The sequence below is a fragment of the Octodon degus genome, unplaced genomic scaffold, assembly GCF_000260255.1.
Source record: "Octodon degus isolate 3935 unplaced genomic scaffold, OctDeg1.0 scaffold00061, whole genome shotgun sequence".
Taxonomy (NCBI): Eukaryota; Metazoa; Chordata; class Mammalia; order Rodentia; family Octodontidae; genus Octodon; species Octodon degus.
The window spans coordinates 4,204,662-4,221,841 of record NW_004524637.1 but is presented as its reverse complement, the minus strand read 5'-3'; the positions used below and the strand labels follow the sequence as shown (position 1 = coordinate 4,221,841).

Here is a 17,180-nt window from a genome sequence, read left to right as displayed (position 1 = left end):
TGGACCCTGTTTGCAGCATAACGGCTTTCCCCATTTGCAAGTTTCCCTTTCTAGGAAAGCCTAAAAAACATACAGAAAACTGTAGGACACAAGACAGGTGTCCTGTGTAACACATTACATTAACTGCTATTATCTTTTGTTGTATATATTTATATACAAGTGGTTTACATAGAATTTCTAAAGCAAAATGGAATCAAACTGACTTACGTTTTGTAATCAGCTTTTTTAGAAGGTTTCCTCCTGTTATTCACTATTTTCTGTTCCACCATTTTTATTCCTTAAAGTAGTCTATTCCCCACCCCACCCCACGCCTGCCCCAGTCCTAGGGAGTGATTCCAGGGCCTGCACACTGAGCTACATCCCCAGCCCTTCTTTGTTTTTTGTTTGTTTGTTTGTTTAAGTAAACAGACTCTTCTCTCAAAAGCTGCCAGAGTGCTGGGATCACAGGCATGGATGACCAGGAAGGCCTGGTTTAGGGGTGAGACCTCTACACGTCTCAGGATGCGTTTTGTTCCACAGCAGAAGGGGCAACAGCTCTTTGGAAGGGGGAAAAGAGAAAGAAGTGGGAGGCAGCAGCCCCGTTCTGCACAGCGGGCAGCAGCTGCCTTGCGGCAGGCAGGTGACAACACGGCTTTGCTCCTCCTCCGTCTCGCGACCAAACAAGGGCTGCCTGCGGGTGCCCTCGGAGGCCCCCCACCCGCCGCAGCCGTCTGGCAGCCGCCCACCTCCGCCAGTCCCGGCCCCGACAGGCCCAGCTGAAGACTTCACGCCTTGAACCCACTCCGCTGCTCACGGCCAAGAAGCCACATTCCGAAGCCAGGGCTTCTGCCTCGCCATCTAGTCGTCAGCAGCCTTGAGCGAGTCAACTTCTCGGAACCCGTTTCCTAGGTCCATAGCCAAGACGAGCGGCGCCCACCTGCGGGTCACTGAGAGCGAGCGGGCTGTGAGGTGATGCCGATGAGCGAGCGTTTTGACGAAGATTAGAAAGCCCGGATTACGGACGCACTCGGGGAGGGAGACAACACTGCCACCGTGAATTGGCCCCAAGGGAGTCACAGCTCAGTCCCTCCTCAGTGGCACACGGGTTCTAACATTCCTCTGGAAATTAAATGTACAAAAGAAAGACCGTGAAGTAGAATGATGAGGAAGTTTCTCTTTGAGATAGCAAACATACATAAGAGGCTACGCATGGCGGTGCACGCCTGTAATCTCAGTGTAATCTCAGCACTCGGAAGGCTCAGGCAGGAGGATTGCTGAGTTTGGGGCCAGCCTAAGCTACAAAGTGAGCTCAAGAGCTCAAGACTGGCCTAAACTGCATAGTGAGACCCTGTCTCAAAAAAGGCCAACAAAAATCATGATAATAATAATACTACATAAAATAATATTTGAAACTAAGGTAGACACTAGACAGAGATAGGCCCTCGGTAAACAGAGTAAGTATCAGCTCCTAAAAGACCCTTCCCGCTGTTGAGGGGCACCCCACCGGGGTGACCTGCTCCCACCCCACCTGCACTCGGTCCCTCACGAGGCGCCACCACTGACGTGCCTCTGACCACGAGGTGCAGGGCACCCGCGTGCCACTTGGAGCCCGCGTAGGCGCAGGGCAGCTGAGCCGCAGCATTTCCCTTTCAGCTTTGAACTTCTGGTCCACATAGCTGAATAACTGGAACGAATTCATGGGTTGAGGTAAAAAATACACTAGCTGGTCCTCAGTACAAGTCACACTGGTACCCTAGGAATTCACTTGGCAAAACTCTCCCACCAGTAAACAGAATTTTCATTTTCTAAGCTCCCTTATTTTTGACTGAATGAGTCTGACTTTCATTAATCACAATTATTATTAAATGTACATAGAAAATGCACAACTAGACCTTGCTGGGTAACTGTGAGTGTTCCTCTTTAAATCTAAAATTTTTCACTTTTGTCATTTGGTAGGGTTTTCCGATCCATGGCATTATTTATAATGAAAACTGCTTCCAAATGTAGGGCCAACTTACAGAAATGACACAAAGTGACTTTCATGAGGTCTGAATGTCACTGTAACCACTGCCCGTGGCAGAACTCGGGGTGTGGCAGGGAAGCCGCTGCCCCTTCCAGACAGCCACCCCAACTTCCTCGCAGAGCTTTCTCCACTGGACAGCAGGGAAGGTGAACAGGAAGGGGTAGGTGGGGTTTGAAAGAGTTCAATTCGCTCTAAAATTTCATCTGATTAAAATGTGGATACTTGAGGCAGCGTGGCTCCCTGGGAATACGCAGCGAGGCGGGCCTCTCCTGGTCACCAGGCTTTGGCTGTGATCCCAGGCCACTACCCTTCCCTCTTGCTCTTAGGCTTTCCTGTCTCTCAGCCAGGGCAAGTAGGAACCCAAAGCGCTGCCTCTGAGGGTACAAGGTGTGTTACGCACAGCCCTTCCTGGGCATCCCCACTCCCACCCTGGCCTTCTTTCCTCCAAGCAGCGGGGGTGGGCACAGGTTTTCATCCTTCCTCCTTCCTCTGAAATTCCACCGGGAAGCTGTCATGAGAAATGCAACACTAGCAGTTCAGGAACCCATCGGGATGGTACTGCGCCTATTACACAATGAGGAAAGACACGACCTGCAAGGGTGTGCACCATCACAGAAATGGCGGACCACATACACACGGAACTGTGTACACCCAAGTTTTTAAAGCTTCATTTTTGAATTTTGTAACAAATGCTACCATTGTTCTTCAGCAACTACAGTTCAGAGGCTGACCTGAAAAGCAGCTCTGCTCACTGCAGGATGGATCTGCCCAGGAGTCTCCCGCAGTCCTTCCGGGACCCTGCCTAGAACCTTCCGGCGGCCAAAAGGAAAGCGGAAACGTGGGTACAGAAACCACATTCCAGCTTCAGCTAGTGGGAGACACATGCAGAACTATGCTGTCCATTTTCACTTCACACAGTTTTCAAAATAAAGTAGCAAAAATCTGTAGTCACTATTAACGCCAAAAGGTCAGGCATTGCCCCTTAGCAATAAGAAGAGCCCGTCTCTGTCGGGTCAGCCTCAGCCTGAGGCGTAATGCTGCGGGTAAGACCAGGAAATAGGCTATCACACTTTTGTTTTCTTTTATAGGTCACCAGATCACCCTAAGACCCAAGTACATGAAACAAATGATAAAAAATTCCAGCATGTGGAAAGTAAGGTAAAAACCCCCGTCCTTCTCTATGCTTTTCTGTTTTGGTCTTAGTTTATTGAAACAGCGCTTCCACACCTGCTGTGCAGCCCAGACTGGTCTCACACTGATAATCCTCCTGCCTCGGCCTCTCATATGATGGATCACAGACAAGTGTCACTACTCCTACCATTTTTACATTTTGGTTTCAGTTACCAAATTTGAATTCTGAGCTAAAGTTAAAACTTTTCTGTACCTTATTGTTTTAAGTAAGAATAAAGCACATTTACTTAGCAGATGTTTTTAAAGTATTATAATTATTTCTTCATGCAAGAGACAAAAGACTTATCAACAGTTTAACTATATAAAATAATAAAATAATAGCCACAATCTAACATTTCCGGCATTGTCTTTAAAAAAAATCTATACGAGTAATAATCAGCAAACACAAAAATATGTTGAACAACTGTAAAAAACATGAGTTGCAAACCATCAGCAACTTCCAAAGTTCCCAAATATTGTACTTCAGGTAATGTTTTCATGTCCCAGATGTCTCTTTTATACTTATGCACGCAGTCATTTTACTAAAATAATCTTACCCTATGAAGGGAAATAATTTATACACTACCAAGTGGCACATAGCCTACATAGAGCTTTAGTGTTCGCAAAACAAATTTCTGGGAACACACTGGACACTTCTAGCCTAACATTACCTGTTTTCTAAACTCATAAGGGTTGCTGATGCTAACCAGGCTTTGCTCTACCTAGGATCTGCAGTGCTAGATGAAAACACGCCTCGCAGCCTGCGCCTGAGCAGGCTGCAGGGCCCACACCTGGCCGGGCGCGCCAAATGTGACCATCACTGTGTGGGCCCACTGCACACTGGAATAGCACACACCTTTTTAACTTCCTGGAACTAGGACTAGATGATGCTACCACGACCCAAGGACCCGATACTGACAGCACACTGAGGAGAAGTAAACAGCAAACACGTCCCAAAGCACACTGCAGGGTGGAGCTGAAGGCCACATTTCAATCAAGCAGGTCTGCAGCCTATGAAGGGAGTGACTGGCAGTGGGAAGTAAACTGGAGGCATGAACCACATCTAAGATGGCGACAGCAGTGACAAAGACTGAGCGCCAATGCTGCATACCCACGCTGGGCCGCTGTGCTGAGCGCAAGTCGAAGGACACCTATGTGTCCCCTGAAGCACGTTATCACAGTGGTGAATGATCTTGCTGCAGTCTGAAAGGCACATGGTGGATTTTTACCATCCCTGCTCCAAGAGATGGATCAGTCCAAGGATCTACACGGGTGTGAGGAAGGCTAGGATAACTCCATAGGTTAGGAAGAACAGCTTCTAGTCTTTTCAGGAAGATCTGCTGAATAGCAAGCACAGCCTCACACCACCAGTAGCAAGAGTGGAAAGCCATGATTTCACTGTGGGTGGCCTTTCTTAAATCCTTATCTTAAATTCTTATCCTATTTCTCTTCCAGATAACCAAGAAAAGGAATTCCGAACTACTAGCTGCAGGATTTGAAGAATTTAACCATCAAGATGATTGGGAAGGAAATTAACCACCAAAAACAGACATCCCTTAAGCTATCTCATGACAGATAATTAGCTTTCCAAAGGAAAACCATTCCAGTCTGTCAGTATTCTGAAAACAAGCAGGCATAGTCACTGGAATCCGGGCCAAACGTCAACACAGAACCAGCACACGTGGTGGTTCCCATAGTGTAGTGGTTATCACATTCTCCTGACACGGAACCAGCACACGAGTTTGAGTATGCAAGTCACGTAATTGACAACTAGTAAATCCTGAAGAAAAACATTTCTATCAAAACCTAGAATACAGTCAGTGAAACATATGTGGATTGCTGTCAGACAACCCTTAAGGCAACAGTAAACAGATCTTCTTCTAGATCCCTTTAAAGTATTACTAAAAGACCATGCACAGTGCCGCTCCCTGCTCTGGGAGCTGCATGATAGTCAGGAAGCAAGCTCTTAATAGAATAACGCTGCCAGAATACAATACCAAACAGCAAGCCCTGAGAGTCACATTTGACAGCAGCTACCAAAATAAAATGTTTTGGTGGTCAAAACAATCCCCTAGGCAGGAGCGTTTCTCTATGGAGAAGGGACACATGCCCTGAACAGACGTCCCTTCAGGTCTCACACTCACAGCTTTCCTCCCCAGGGAAGACCTATGACACGGAATTTCAAATCAAACTACAATGACAAATTGTCATGACCAAAAAAATGGTGGCTGTGGGCTCTCTCTACCCACAGCCACACCCTGGAAAATCCCTGCAGAAACTTGCTAGACGCATGACAGGCTAGGAAAAGCAGAGGAAAACACTGCACCCAGGGAAAAGGTGTCTGCCAATCCCCATGACAGGCTCCATCCCACGTCAGTCTTGACCCAACAAGTGCACAGAATGGGGACTGGCTGGAGAGAGCAGAACTGGTCAACACGGTATTCTCATGGGAGACTACTTTTGCGGAGTCTCTTCCTGGTCAGCCAACCCCAGAAGATCAGCAGGTTGAGTGCGCTAGAGAGGCAGATTCCACTCATGGGCATTGACAGGATTCCTTGGGACCGTAGTAGAGTCTCATCTTCCAACAGGTGCAAGAGTCATAACTTTGCAAAATGGGAAAAGGGATCAGGGCCAGGAGGGTGGGGAGAAAGACATGCAAAATACATGCAAAAAATATATACACTCAACTGGTGTACTTATGTATCACTAATATATACCAATATAAAATTCTAAATATAAAAATATCACAAGGTACAACACAAATTTCTAAATAACAAGCATTTATTTGTACTTCTAAGTACATCGGCATTTAAGGAAATTCTGATATACATATTCATGAAATGAGAAGAAAATAACAGCTGCAAGTGATCCTGGAAGTGGAAAGTGGCCAATTAATAAATCTACTTGTGGTTTGAAGGCAACATTCTACATTGGTACAAATTATTAGAATCTGTTTGAATGTGCACTGATTTTTCTCCTAGAAAATTCATGAGACAGCCAAACTCGCTTCAGTGTCAGTCTCGAGACCGAGCGCACTGGTTCAAAACCAGCTGCTGTGGTCGAGGTGCAGTCCTGACACGGGGCGGCTCCTTCTCTGCGCTGGTGCTCGTGTGCGGGCCTTGCTGGACACCAACCCACCACTCTGTCTGCAGGGCGGCCCCACGGCTCCCACAAGGCCAGGACCCGTACACCAGGTGCTTCTGGATCCAAGCTTAACAGCACTGACCCTGCCTGTATTGCACAGAACTCATCTGAGATCTTAACAAAGACCTTGGAGCACAGACCTGCCTGAAACGCTATGTATCTCCCAGGCAGGGCCGCAGTCTGAGACGCACTCACCTTTACACTCCACCTCTGTGCCCCTCCTTGCCCCTACTATCCTCACTCTCTCTGTTAGGGCCCCTCAGCCTTCCCTCACCCTGGGAAGTACATCTTCTGGGAGAAATGAAAACTCCCAGTACCTGTGACTCTGGTCATGATAAGCAGGCCAAGGAGACCCTCCTGCCCTGTAACAAGGTGAAACGACAGAGAAACAACCCTCTGTAAATCAAGGGGCTGCTCCAGCTTCTTCCCAGCTTGGAATCCTTTTGCCATACATTAGTGGAACAAAAGTACTTCTTTCTCATCATCTGACAATCACTTTTACCTCCAAGGAGTTCTTTCCATCTGAGGAAGTAGGTCTGTCACTCAACTGAATTAACTGACAGGTTCACTCAGCACATATAATGATTCAAGTATTCTTACACTACTTAAACGAGAGATGCACAATCTGGATCCCCTGAGAACCATAGTAGTAACCTGTGAGTGAAAATATTCCCGAAAATACCTAATTAGGGGCTTGTGATGTGGGCAGTGGCAGACTACTGACCTAGCATATGCAAGGCCCTGGGCATGATCCCTGGCAACACGAACACACACACACGCACACGCACACACATACACACACACACACAGAGTTCATGCACACAAACATACCCAGTTGACAAAGCTCTACAAATAATATGAATTATTATTCTTGTCTTCAGGCTTCTACTGTCCAAAATTCTACAAACACCATCAATTCTGTCTTTAATCTTTCCTTGGTTGCTTATAAAACAAAAGGGTTGACTAAATGTACTAGAAAAAGAACGACCTAAGTCAAGCGAGGGGTTCAATGAGAGTAGAAGTCTTTTGTGTCCACCTATGTCCCTACCTTATCTCCACAACTTTAGAATTAAGACAGCTGTGTTCTTAAGCATGTTCCTGTTCCAGTGAGCTCATAACCTCACACGCACACCTGTCCGATACACTGATGGTCACTTTACACTTGAGTTGAATGTGAAGACATCACTTCATTATAACTGAACGTGAAGACGTCGCGTACCTCCTTCAGTGTTCGGTGCATGGACGCTTTCCCACACATGCCATCCACAGTGTGAGGAATCGGTGTGGACACGTGCTAAGACTGGCGAGACAGCACTATGAGGTTAGTTCTTTGCAGACCACGCGTAGGCTTAAACTTTAAGTCTCCATTAAAATATGAGCTAACTAACTTTTGATTCTCAGTTTTCCCCTGGCATTCATAGGTTTGCCAGCAGACTTGATCACCGTCGTTTCCACCAGTCCCTTTTGGGGTCAGCACCCTAAGCTTCCCCGGCAAGTGTCTCCATATGAATGCACATCAGCTGTATGTAGGTTAACCCAAGTCTACCTGAGTTAGGGCCAGTGTGGTGGCAACATGAACTCAGGAGACTATTTTAAATAGACAGTTTCTAGGTCAGCTGAGTAACATAATTAGAAACAAAATGGCTCATGATTAGTATAATTTTATTAACTATCAGTCGAAAACTAAAAGGACTTGTAACAAGCTTTTGCTATATTTCTTACAAATACTACAAAACATTAGGTTCTCTCATTATAATATTTTAACTTTTTTAATTAATTTTTCATCTAGTATCAATTCATGTACCTATAACAAACATAAATTATGCAAATAGTACTAAAAGGACATCATTAAAAACCAATTTGGTTACTACATTTTTTTCAAGGACTTCACTTATTACTGGTTAAGAAATAAAGTGCACACTCACTAACCTACACAAAGAAAAACACCTAGGAAGGTGAACAGGAGAATGTGAACAGGTTGTTGATCTCAGTAACTACACCCTCTGTCTCCGTCACCCAGTGACCCCAGGATGGGGACCCGGAGCAGCCAAGTAGCTGCCAAAGGACATCCACCCCACACTCTTAGCCCTCAGCACCCAGGGCCACAGGCCTCCCCAACAGGCGATCACCCGTGCAGCCTGGTGACAAATAAGCGTTCCGCAGTGTGCAGTCACCAGGAGAAGCGGCTCTGAGAACAGCATGTGGCTCCCAACACTGGTCGGCTGCAAGTATCCCCCTGACTGAGGCAGCTTTCCAGGTGAGAAGACAGTCACTGAACCTTCATTTCAAATGTTAGAGTACTTACAAACCAGAAAAAAGTGCAGAGAATAATTTTATTTTCTAATTTTATTCTACAATACAAACAAGACTCTTTTAAGCTTATGTCAACATAACTCCCTGATGGATTTTTGTCTCTAAATTCCTAATATGAAAGTCATAAATATTAGGTTTGAAACTGTTGACATTTGATCAAGACTAAGAACACCCAAGAAGAACTTTTTCTTTAAATTATCTGTTACATGAAACAAGCAATTACTAAGTATAAGGGCTATTGAATTACAAAGCTTATAAAATAGCTCTACACTTTCCAAAAATCTTGAAAGGCAAGATAAGACACTAGGAATTAAACAGATATTTGAAACAAACAGCAGCTTAAACCATGAAACAGCTTGGACAAGATTCTCACACAAAAAGCACATCTGAGATGAAGCTGAAAGAGTATCTGAATTCAGTCCAGTTAGGCCAGGGCTACCTAAGCTGTTTCCCTTTCTAAATTAAACTAAATTTATCCCAGAACTTATAAATGTCCGAACAGTCTGTAATTCCTTTATTAGCCCATGAAATATATATTTAAAAAATATTCTGATGGCAACACACAGCTTGATAGAAAAGAAAACCCAGTCAGTGCTGGACATGAGCACTGCCTTTATCAAAGAACATGCCGAATAAATTAAGGCTCATTCCAGAATTCTAGAAGTCAGTAAGAAGTGCTTCACCCAAACTAAGACACGCTGCGCAGGAGGGGAAAAGCCAGAATTTCCGTCATGGAGGAGGTATCTAAGAATTTCTGAAACGTAAGACAAAACACAGCTTTCCTGGCGTTTTCCAAGCAGCAGTGCCTTGACATTTCAAGTGCCTTAATTCCCAGAAGAAGTTTAAGCCACAATTTCATTACTCCAGTTATAAAGGACTACATCTTCTGAAATAGCTGCAAAATTATCTTTCCTGTGAGAGCAATCGTGACGGCCTTAAGGCAGTCTGCAGGCCAAGAGACGGGATCTGTCCAAGCCTGAAAAGCATCAGAGTGAAGAGAAGATCCAGAGCTACAGCTGGAGCAAGGAAACGAACCATAAGGTCCTAAAAATCACCCCATAACCCTAACTAACCCTAAACACATTAACGAAAGGCCATGATTAGTAACATCTGGTCACTTGCAGAATGACCCGAATAGCAGCAAGGCGGCTTGCTCTCCCGGCCCTCTCCTTAGCACACGGCCAGGCTGCGCCTGCGGGTGGGCGGCAGCAGCAGCTACTTGAGCAGGCTCTGCAGCATGGCTGTGGCGTAGGTGGGCCGCGCCTGCCTGCTCTCGATGGCGCTCTGCAGGTACTGGAGGCCCCCGCAGCGCTCCCAGATCTCCTCAAACTGCCTCGGCAAGATCTCGGCGCCGCGCTTCCGGGTGAGGCCCGTCTCCTCCAGGTTCAGCTCACACATCTCCATGTCATCTTTCCCTGCACACAGGAGACACGGAAAATGACCTCTCTCTCTCTGGAATGACATTAGGAGCTTTGTTCCGGAATCAAATAATCACAAATCAAATTTAAAACTTCATTTTCTTTAGGCTGGAAATGTGCTTAATGAATTCACTAGGAAACTAAGTTGCCCGCACTAAAAAAAACCCGGTGAAAATTTGTAAGCAGCACAGTGAATCAAAAAGTAATCAGGTTAACATAAGTGACATGTGTCCTTAAGCTACTGCAAGACAACAAATATAAACACAATGAAAAGTTTCTTAGAATACAGACAAGTTTCTGAGTGCTCTAAGAGGACATAATTAGCCCAAGCAATTTCACATTATAACTCAGTTAACCCTCAGTTAGCTGCAATGTGATTTAACAGTGAACTCCATCATCCCACACTGCAATTTAGTTAATTATCACCTTCTGATTCAGAATGCATCATTCATAAGGTTTCTAACCCTTCCTGTTTCATGCATTTTCTGGGAAATACACACCAGCCACAAGAAGGATGGGCGGCTTGTCAGGGTGCAGCTCCATCTGCCGGGCAATCCAGGGCCCGTCGAAGTGGGCATACCACCAGCCTTTCTTCTTGTTCTGGGGGTCTTTGTACTGGTCAGCAGGGCGGATGAATGGGATTCGGAAGAATCGCTGCTGCCGGTTCATCTCAATCTCCTGCTGCCTGGCAGGAAGCTGAGCAGCTGGGTTCTGCTGAGCTGTACGCAGAAGAGGAGCATTAGTTACAGCTACGGCTCAAGGGAAAGGCAGAGCCTTTAACCCTAAATGCACAAGAACACCCCCAGAGGAGAGGGGGAGGTTCCCAGAATAACTGACCGCCTGTAACAGAATACAATCCTGAGCATGATTTCTTAGAATTCTCCTGTCATTTCTTAAAGATGCTCCTTGGTGGTGCATTCCTGCACGTGTGCAGGTAGGCACGCATGCACGCGCCCCACTACCACCACCACCACCACCACCACCACCAGGAGACACACAACTGTACCATACCCTTAACAAATGGCTGTTACCAGTAACCTGAAATAAAGCTACATGGCAGGAACGCAAGCTAGTATTATTTACTAGATTTGCACTTTTCCTCCAAAGATTTCAAATGAAAGTTGCAAAATAACTTATTGGATTACTTACAATAAAATTAAGAATTTTAAAAATCTGTTATAATCACAATTACCATAACAAGTGGAGGCCATGTAAAAATCTTCTCTTTTATCAACAGATTTGGGGATTTTGAGTGGTCAAGATAACATGGATATTAGTAACAGACAAACATAACCAAATAAAATCTGTAACAGTAAGCATGAGCTTTCTCATAAACATGTTTACTTATTCCAGAACCAGAGTTCATTCTTCTGGAATAAACCCCACAGAAGATAGAGGCCTCGTACACTCTTGCCAGCAGAAGCAAAGTCCCTGTTCCCCTTGCAGCACTGCCTAAGCACCCCACCCATAGCCAGCATTTATTCTTCGCTCGATTTTCAGTATTGAAAAATTGGGTTTTTGTTTCATCTGCAAAAGTAAACATTTCCCGGAGCAATGACCTCAGGTCTTCAGTAGCATGATTTTAGTAAGGCTGCTTAATATGCTTTATACACACAGCAGTAAAAGCACACCAATCATGCACTGCAGTTCCAAGACCTCAGGATGGAAATCAAAGTATGTCAATGGAAAGTTTTACAATAACTTTCACACAGGATACAAAACTCAAGTATAACCACATGGTTTTTGTAAGAAATTACAAATATGGGAAGAATGAAAATACTCTTACTCTACTTTTTACACCTAGAAAGAGCAAGAGAGCTACAGCAGCTAAATTTATTTCTTTGCAAATCAGAGAAAGCAAAGCAATCAGCAAAGCTATGTATGTCTATGAAAGTAGAAGCCAGTTTTGTTAGTGATTTAAAAAAACCCCATTACCCTTAGCATATTAATAGAAACGTGTTCATTTATTCTTTTGTTCCTGTTTCCCTAAAGCTATGCACAGCTCAGAGTATACTTGAACTTTTAAAAATTACCTTGGTAGAAAATATTTAATGGTAAAATCTTGGAAGAGGATTTTTTTTTAAATTTCCCTCCATCTTAAGAATTGGAATTTAACATCCAGTTGATTGGATATTAACTATAATACCAATAACTGTCTATTAATTAACCTATTTTTCTTTTAAAATAGTAGTCTATTATTCAGTATATTTATCCTGTTACTTGATAAAATTTAAAAACCAAGAAAAGTCTTCACTAGGGAAAAATGGAAACATTGAAGAACACTAAAAACTAATATCTCTCTGGAAAATTTCAAAAGTACAGATCTTCAAAAGCTTGAATCTTACCTAAACAACTTTTTTTCCTATCCAGTTGTATTACACTTTAAGATTATAAAATTTGTTTTAGGGGCCGGGGAGATGGCTCAGTAGAATAAGCGCTTGCCTGGCAAGCACAGGGGCCTGAGTTAAATCCCTGGTTCCACAAAAAAGAAAGAAAGAAAAAAAATTGTTTCAAACATAGCCCTGTAAATTATCAGACAGTTTAAAAAACAGGTCAAATCAGCTGGCTAGTGGCCAGTCTGTGGCATTATGTCGAATCACTCCTGTTCAGCTGATTCCAAAGGAGACTCAGAAAGTATGAGTCTCCTATGAGGCCACGAAGTAACAAAGTAATCTCCTCTCCTACTTCTTTGCTTAGAAAAGCAGATGCCCTCAGTGTGGAGAATAAAGAGCCTGCAACCAGCACCTAAAGATTAGTCTCTGTCCTCAGAATCAGCCGCTGTGCTCACATAAGAGTCCTGCTACAATCAGAATTGTGGACACTGTTTAAAATACTATTTTTACAAGGAATTTGAAAAAAAACAACAGAAGATTTTGTTCTAAATATACACTTTGGTATAAGCCAAATAAAAGCATCATCTCTAGTTAAAATAAATCTGCATACAGATAAGCCAATTTTAAGGTACTACAATTCACTTAAAATTGTAGCAAGACAATATTTACAGAAGTTAGTTCTCTATAAAGTATTTAACCCATTTTCCAGTTAGCTCATGAGTTACCACCCAATGACTTACGTGAATTGTTCAAAAATGGTGCAAAATCTGCGAACAAATATTTTATGTTGAAGATAAAAATGGCACAGCTGTGTTTGAGCATTTTCCTATTTACAAGCCATTTGTCAGCTGAGGCAGCAACTAGTAAGTAAATAGTCAGACATTCTCAGAATCACCTACAAGCAGGTCTTGCTGTCTAGTTTTAAAAAGGGGATACTTTGCTTCAGTTTTAGGAAAACGTGTTTGAGGCACATATATATATGAAAACTGCACTTTATAATTCTGCACACAGTGATATCCAAACAAAACCTTAGCACAAGTGACTTAATAGAGCTTTTTCAACCACTTCATCTGAAAACAACTATTTCAAAAATCATTACTTTAGGCAATTAAGATATGATAAATATTTACTGCATAATGTGCCACTGCCTCACATATCTCCTCTGAAAATCTCTGCAGTAAACAAGACGTGAGCTAGCCCAGGCTCCCGGGAGGTCCTCACAGCGCAGGCCGCCCGGGTGCGGCTCTCACACGTGCGCGCTGCCAGGCTACACCTTCACTAGCCAGGCCCTACATGCCTTACAAAGAATGGGTTTGGGTCCTTCTGAGTGTGAGGCCACAGAACGGTGCCTGTTACAGGGCGCTTAGCGGCCCCTTGGACGGCACGCAAGTGTAGCGCTTACTCAACTGAGCCGCAAGCACCTCGGTGCCTACTGCTCTTCTTCTTAGCTATGTGCTGTGCTCCTATATCAGACCGACTTCTACATCAGAAAGAAAAACACTTAGAAAATCAAGGTTAAATAATGTACAGAAGTAAGATTTTTTAATCCTGGATCGTCATGAAATTCTGTGAAGGCCAGCTGCACAGGGACAGTGTTCACAGCAAACTCCTAAACTTATTCACACACTGAATGTGACTCAAAACGTCCCTCGCCACTCTTTTGTTCCCCCTTCCTAAACTATGAAAGGGAACAGCACTGGTACCAACAGGCGAGCCACACCCTGCCTGCACCTGCGGTGGAAACCACACCCAGGCCCAGAAGGCTGGTTTAAAGTCTGCCGCCCAGCCCAGGAGTCACTTGTGGTGTCTCTCAGATGTACATGTTTAAATACAACACAGTGGAAGTTTGTCTGGCCAAAGTTACTCGCTGCATTGACAGCTAAAAAGATGCTATTTAAAAAGATGAGCCCACCACTATGTTTTTCTTTCTGTAGTTAGGACAGGGCCTACAGGGTGTCACTACACAGGTTGGACTCAGGGAGCCTCCTGTTTTCGGCCTGCCAAGTGCTGGGATCACAGGCGCGCACCCCCACACCCAGTCTCAGTCGCTGTCTCAGAACACCCCAGGGCAGGGCCGGCACGACATGCCAGGGATCAAACCCCGGCCACTGCACTCTGCCTAAGCAGGCACTTTAGTCCACTGAGCTATCTGGCCAGCCTGCCACCACTACTTTTTACACCACAAAGGTAACTTCGGGCAGAAACAGTACACATACAGTGACCTGGTGAGGGGCTATCCGATCATCTTAGGGGCAAAAATAAAACCGAGTAAGACAGAGCTGGTCACGGCGTCGCGTGGGCTTCCAACTGTGGTCTCTCCTGGCACCTCCTGAGGGTTACCTAGCGCCTGAGGCCCCCACTGACCAATTACTACCACCAACATCTTCCTCAGTAAAGACAGGACTGCCCTAAATCTACTCTCTGCAACAACTTAAACACTGATGTTATGCCATTTAATTAAGCTCAATTGTTGCTCTCATTTATTTGGAGGAATGCGAGAAAAGCAAAATGTAGCCCAAAGCTCATTTTCATGTGAACTTGAGTCCTATATTATTAATAAACTATGCTGTCAAGAATTGAGAACATACCCCTTAATAAAAGACCCTAAACCTGATGTCCCCTTGATGGTAACTGGAATAAATTATGGCAGTATAAAAAGCAGCAAGTTGAACAAATAAAATTCCGATTACTGCTTTAAAGATCGTGTGTGACATATGTGCTGAGTTCATGCTGGCACCTGTGCCACTTTTCCCATATTGTCTCAGTGTCCTCTATTTCCACTTTCAAGGACATACTCGGCCTCTAGCACAGCCGTGTTCAGCTGAAAGCCCCAATCCCGGCGGGTGGAGCCGCAGCTGAGCCAGGAGGCCTTCCTGAGCCTGCCCTGCCACGCTGCTATGCTCACGGCAGCGAGCCTGTCCCAACAGGGCTGCGCGCACGCACAGAGAGCGCACGCAGGAATTCCTGTCCTTTTCCAGGCCAAGCACCACTCTGGGAGGAACCAAGAGCACTTGTGCTTTCTGACATGAAAAGGAACACATTCCAAAGTTACGGGAAAATCCATTTTAAAAGAAGAAAAAACTTCAGTGATATCCTTTCAGCAAGTATAAACTCTCACTTGCACGGGCAGAACTCACTTCCCACGGCAGGCTAAAACACCACAGTCCTCTCCGCATTTCGCATGTGCTCCTGCTGTGCGCGGGTTTGTGTGAAAGTAACGCCAGGTACTTACAGCATTACCACCTAACTTCCTTAGTATGGGAAAAGATACAGAATTTATTTTAACAAGTAAATTCAATATATACTGACAAATATGACTTGAAAAACATTCAACAGAGCCTGGCAAGTACTGGGTCCTGAGTTCAATTCCCAGTACCACCAAAACAAAACTCAAGTCTTAGAATAAATCCTGAGGGGATTTGATTGACCTTATCAGATATAAAAGCTACAACTCTCGTTGCATAGGTCCTGCTTTACCTTGGTCTTAACCATCCAGCAGAAAAGTATAAAAACGAAGTATAAGAAGTAAAGCCATGCTGTTATGCTGAGCTGTAGGGGACTCAGGTCAACAATTTCTGACATTGCCAGTCAAACAGAAGACCCAATACTATTATGGGCTACTGGACTCTTTTAGAATATTTTGCTGAGTTTACACACCTATAATATTCAAATAACGGAACAAAAAAGGGGATACAGATGAATGTCCATTTTGTATCTGTGTATTCAAAATGGTTAGGACACATATATAGTTACATTCTCTTAATGAATAGAGTGATTTGTTCTAATGGTGTTTGCAGATAGGATATCATGTCTGCATCTTGTACAGCAATTAACCACTGGGAGGAATGTATGCAATGTGTTAATTATTGAAACTGTTCTACCAATTTGATTTGAAACTGTCTCATTGCTATTTGTTTCTCAATAAAATTATGGGGGAAAAACTCAATAGAAATACACTATGGAAGCCAGGTCAGCGTGGTTCTCCAGGTCCAAGAGGTCACAGTCCACAACAGAGACAACTTCTACTGAAGACTCCACCCAGCTGCCTGCACACAGTTACAGATATTTACCCACGTATACTTCAGAACGCTTGCAAGCACAGTTATCTTTACCGTAATCGGTCACAGACTTGGGCGCACGCTGCTCGGCTTCGGAGTTTCTCTTCTTGTTCTTGGATTTCCATGCGTGGTACACTTTGAGGCGCCTGTGAAACTCTTCCCTGCAGGCCGCCAGCAGCTCGATGTCTGTAGAGTGACAGAAAAAAAGGTACAGATGGGGTTGGCGCCCACCTGCTCACCTAACGTGCCTGTCCCCAGCACAAACACACCCCAAGCTTTGGTTTCCAACTGAATAGCACACAATCAAGTTACTCATACAGAAGAGCCTCCTCAGATTATCTTCCTATTCACAGGGCATGTCATCCAGACACTGGTACTCTGCTGTCACCTGCTCCACACACGACAAGTCCTCCAAATGGGAAGAATGGGGGCGGGGGACGAAGAACAGAAGGTCAGCGAGCCCAACATGAGGCAGACTCGCGCTCGCCCTTCTGCAACCAGGCGGACAACCTCACTGCGGGAAGAACAGCGCAGGGAGGTGCTGCATGCTGCTGCCTCCTTCCCGTCAGCACCCTGAGCTCCAGCCCTGACTTCAACAGCAGCACAACCACATGGGGTCTCCTGAATACACTTCACACAACTGTTCTGTCAAGAAACACAGCCTTCACAGGCAACAACTGCACTGCTGCTGCTGTTCCTCTGCATTCACAGCCAACAGACATGGGCAGACACCGCACGCTAC

The 17,180-nt window shown here is 44.7% G+C and overlaps 1 protein-coding gene across 1 annotated transcript in view; it reads right to left on the bottom strand.

Annotated features, from left to right (window-relative positions):
• Nucleotides 1–8,631: 8,631 nt before the first annotated feature.
• Nucleotides 8,632–17,180, bottom strand: part of Myo6 (myosin VI) — a 165,690-nt gene continuing 157,141 nt past the window's right edge. The window contains exons 33-36 of the mRNA XM_023718672.1: nt 16,493–16,624; nt 13,121–13,147; nt 10,548–10,766; nt 8,632–10,044 (exon numbers count right to left, since the gene is read on the bottom strand). Of these exons, the coding sequence (XP_023574440.1) occupies nt 9,845–10,044; nt 10,548–10,766; nt 13,121–13,147; nt 16,493–16,624 (578 nt within the window). The 3' untranslated portion in view covers nt 8,632–9,844. The remainder of the gene's footprint in view (nt 10,045–10,547; nt 10,767–13,120; nt 13,148–16,492; nt 16,625–17,180) is intronic.